Source organism: Triticum urartu, chromosome 3 (assembly GCF_003073215.2).
Source record: "Triticum urartu cultivar G1812 chromosome 3, Tu2.1, whole genome shotgun sequence".
Lineage (NCBI taxonomy): Eukaryota > Viridiplantae > Streptophyta > Magnoliopsida > Poales > Poaceae > Triticum > Triticum urartu.
In genome coordinates this window covers 699,410,196-699,412,969 of record NC_053024.1, presented here as the reverse complement: position 1 = coordinate 699,412,969, position 2,774 = coordinate 699,410,196, and the positions used below count along the sequence as shown (strand labels likewise).

The window sequence follows — 2,774 nt, the reverse complement described above, 5'->3', positions numbered from 1 at the left end:
TGGGCCGAACCACGCTAAAAAGAAAAATGAACTCCACCTTTGCCTCTAAAAAAATGAACTCCACCTCCTAGTAACCTTTAATAAATTAAATGTTGATGCTTCTGTCCGGAAGACAGCAAACCGAGGTGCGGCGGGGCTACATTCCTTGGAGCATCTGATGTGGTATACGAGGGTGTACTTGATCTAGAAACTCTCGAAGCTTATGCGTGTAGGGAAGCTCATGCTCTGGTGGAAGATTTTGCTTTGCACAAGATCTCCATCGCCACCGACTGTCTGAGAGTCACAAACGAGTTGAGAGCTGCGCAACATTTAGGGAGTTATTTTCTGATTGCGAGAGAGATCAATTCTCATAAGTCTACTTTTCTGGCATGTGAAATATGCCACGAGCAGCGCGAGCAAAACTTTGAAGCTCATAATTTTTCAAGTATGGCTACTAACTTGGGAGTGGGACGTCATCTTTGGCTCTCTAACCCTCCTAGCAACCTTTGCACCCCTTTAAACTTTGATGAATAAATAAAATGCGTTGTTTTGACTAAAAAAACTGAACTCCACCTCCAGGAACCGATGCCTCCTCGTCAGACACTTGTTCTAGAAACGCCGTTGCGGTAGCAGCATCAGGGACCTTAACTTAGAGAGTTGTCTTAGATACATAATTATTGTAGACGTTTTCAAATAAAATCCATTGATGATAATGATTATCCTAGATAGCCTTCAAGCCGTCAAAAACACTGAGGGCCATAACATGCTCCCTTTAGCACACAGCAAGGGAAGCCACATGTGGCAAGGGTTTTTATAGTTTATAGTGAGACACGACACCAAATAGATTACACAGGATATGCGGGTAAAGGTTGCTAGTAATTACAATGCTTTCAACCACAACTTCCTCTTTTTTCTTGAAACGGAGGTAAGTCCCCAGAGCCTTACCAGAATAGAGGTCTACAAAAGCTCAGGCCGCAGCTACAGCTACTGCCAGCCATTTCAGAATTAGAAATCATTTAGTTTATTCTTACAAAAGTTTAGGTTGCCACTAGTGTTCAGCTTGTAGTCTTGAGCGTGTCATGGATGACCGTAGCCACTGCAAAAGATTCCAATCGGTTTAGATATATTGTACACATCAAAAAAAATACAACTGCAGGGCAATTTAATCCGTCAGAGTTGCAGATTACAAATATATGGATCCCTACCTCTTGGTTTAGATGATATGACAGTGCCGGCAAGATTGTTCTTGGCGACATTCCTACGCAAAGGTAAATAAATATTGTAAGAGGAAGTCACTGGGAAGGAAAAGAAAGGAAGGAAGTGGATGCAATTCTGGTGTGTGAAACAAAACCGCACTACTCACAGTTCAGTCAAGTCCCCAACAAGAACAAGTGAGAGGATCTCCAGCGGCACCGTGCCGCTCAGCATGTTCTCCTGAAGCTCCAGCTCGACAAGCTTCGTCAGACGGCCCAACGATGCCGGTATACTCCCTGCCAGTTTGTTCCCATGCAACCTCCTGAAGATAGGCACCAACACATTGTTTTCAGCAGTTGGAGACAATTAGTATGCATTTCAGCATCTCGTCGACTGAAATTCATTGCAGAAAGACTCATACAAGAAACGCAGTGTCCCAACTGCCCCAAGCGAGGAAGGTATCACTCCGGTGAGATGGTTGTCGTAGAGATCAAGGCTGACCAGGCGTGTCAGGTTGCCCAGGGTCGTTGGTATTGGTCCACTCATATTGTTCCCGTATAGCTCCCTATGAACATGAGAAGGTCATTCTGTAGAAAATTCTGAGTGTAATTTGACAAGTCTGCACTCTGCAGCAAGTTGCACTAGTTTCTTACAGGTACTGCAGGTTCTTCAGTTGTCCCAGTTGAGGAATCAGGGTGCCTGAGATGCCTGCGTTCCCCAAATCCCTGTACAGTGAGGAAGAACACAAGTATGATTTAGTTAATTTATTATGTAGAGATTCAAGAAGAATGATGCAATTTTTGTCCAAATTAAAAGTTCTTTGATGTTGAATTTTTTTGTACAAACTGCATGCAGACAAGCAGAGTGGTAACTTTATCATGAAACTAATTGCAGATGTGTGAAAAGAGGAGTGGCATACACTCGGGTGACGGAGTTGTCGAGGTTGCAGGTGACATGGAACCAAGTGCAGGGGTTGACAAGCGTCGGATCCCAGCTTGTCAGAACGTTGTTGGGATCCTTCCACACCTGCCTTTGCGAGTAAAGGATGTCGCCTTCGGGTACCAACAAATTGTACGTGATTCAACACCAAATCTTTGAGCAACAAGTAAGTCACTTGAGACTTGAGAGTAGCAAAAGTAATTAGCATGTACTACCAGCACCTTCAGTGTTGCTGCTGGCCATGGTTGCAAGAGCAAGGAGGCCGACGAGGAGGAGCACTGCTCCGGTCTGAGCTGCCATTGCTGGAACCGTGAGGTGTAGTACGTGTGCTCTGTATGCTAGATCAGGAGGGCGTACGGGTCCTTATATGCAGTTCTACTGGGTTACAGATCAGATCGAATAATGGTGCTCTGGGTCGTCCCAAAGCTTTGAAATTTCCTGGTCCGGCCTAGGCTTTTCTCCTCTGTTGACCTTTATCTTGTGCTCTTGTGGCGAAAAGTGTTCAAGAAACTCGTGTATAATATTTGCTATTTTGACCAACGAAGGCTCAGCTGAAATGCTAGAAGAATTGTATATACATCGGCCTGCAGAGTAGCTACACCATGGTCCATGGGACCCTCCGCTCGAGATAATTTATTTCACAATCGGTCTCCCGCTCTTCC

The 2,774-nt window shown here is 44.8% G+C and overlaps 1 protein-coding gene across 1 annotated transcript; it reads right to left on the bottom strand.

Annotated features, from left to right (window-relative positions):
- Positions 1-761: 761 nt before the first annotated feature.
- LOC125549261 (LRR receptor kinase BAK1-like) lies at positions 762-2,477 on the bottom strand. The gene is made up of 7 exons (XM_048712712.1): positions 2,334-2,477; positions 2,093-2,225; positions 1,827-1,898; positions 1,595-1,738; positions 1,343-1,495; positions 1,185-1,237; positions 762-1,075 (listed from the first exon to the last, which is right to left on the bottom strand). Exons 1-7 carry the CDS (start codon positions 2,410-2,412, stop codon positions 1,035-1,037), a joined length of 675 nt encoding a protein of 224 aa, XP_048568669.1. The 5' UTR covers positions 2,413-2,477; the 3' UTR covers positions 762-1,034.
- Between the last annotated feature and the right edge of the window lie 297 nt (positions 2,478-2,774).

What these genes read in the sequence shown, in the direction of transcription:
- LOC125549261 (XM_048712712.1), bottom strand. Translation starts at nt 2,412, where the DNA reads ATGGCAGCTCAGACCGGAGCAGTGCTCCTCCTCGTCGGCCTCCTTGCT. An exon ending in GGCCAGCAGCAACACTGAAG is followed by an intron (nt 2,226 to 2,333) that starts GTGCTGGTAGTA and finishes TGGTACCCGAAG; the next exon opens with GCGACATCCTTTACTCGCAA. An exon ending in GTTGGGACACTGCGTTTCTT is followed by an intron (nt 1,496 to 1,594) that starts GTATGAGTCTTT and finishes GCCTATCTTCAG; the next exon opens with GAGGTTGCATGGGAACAAAC.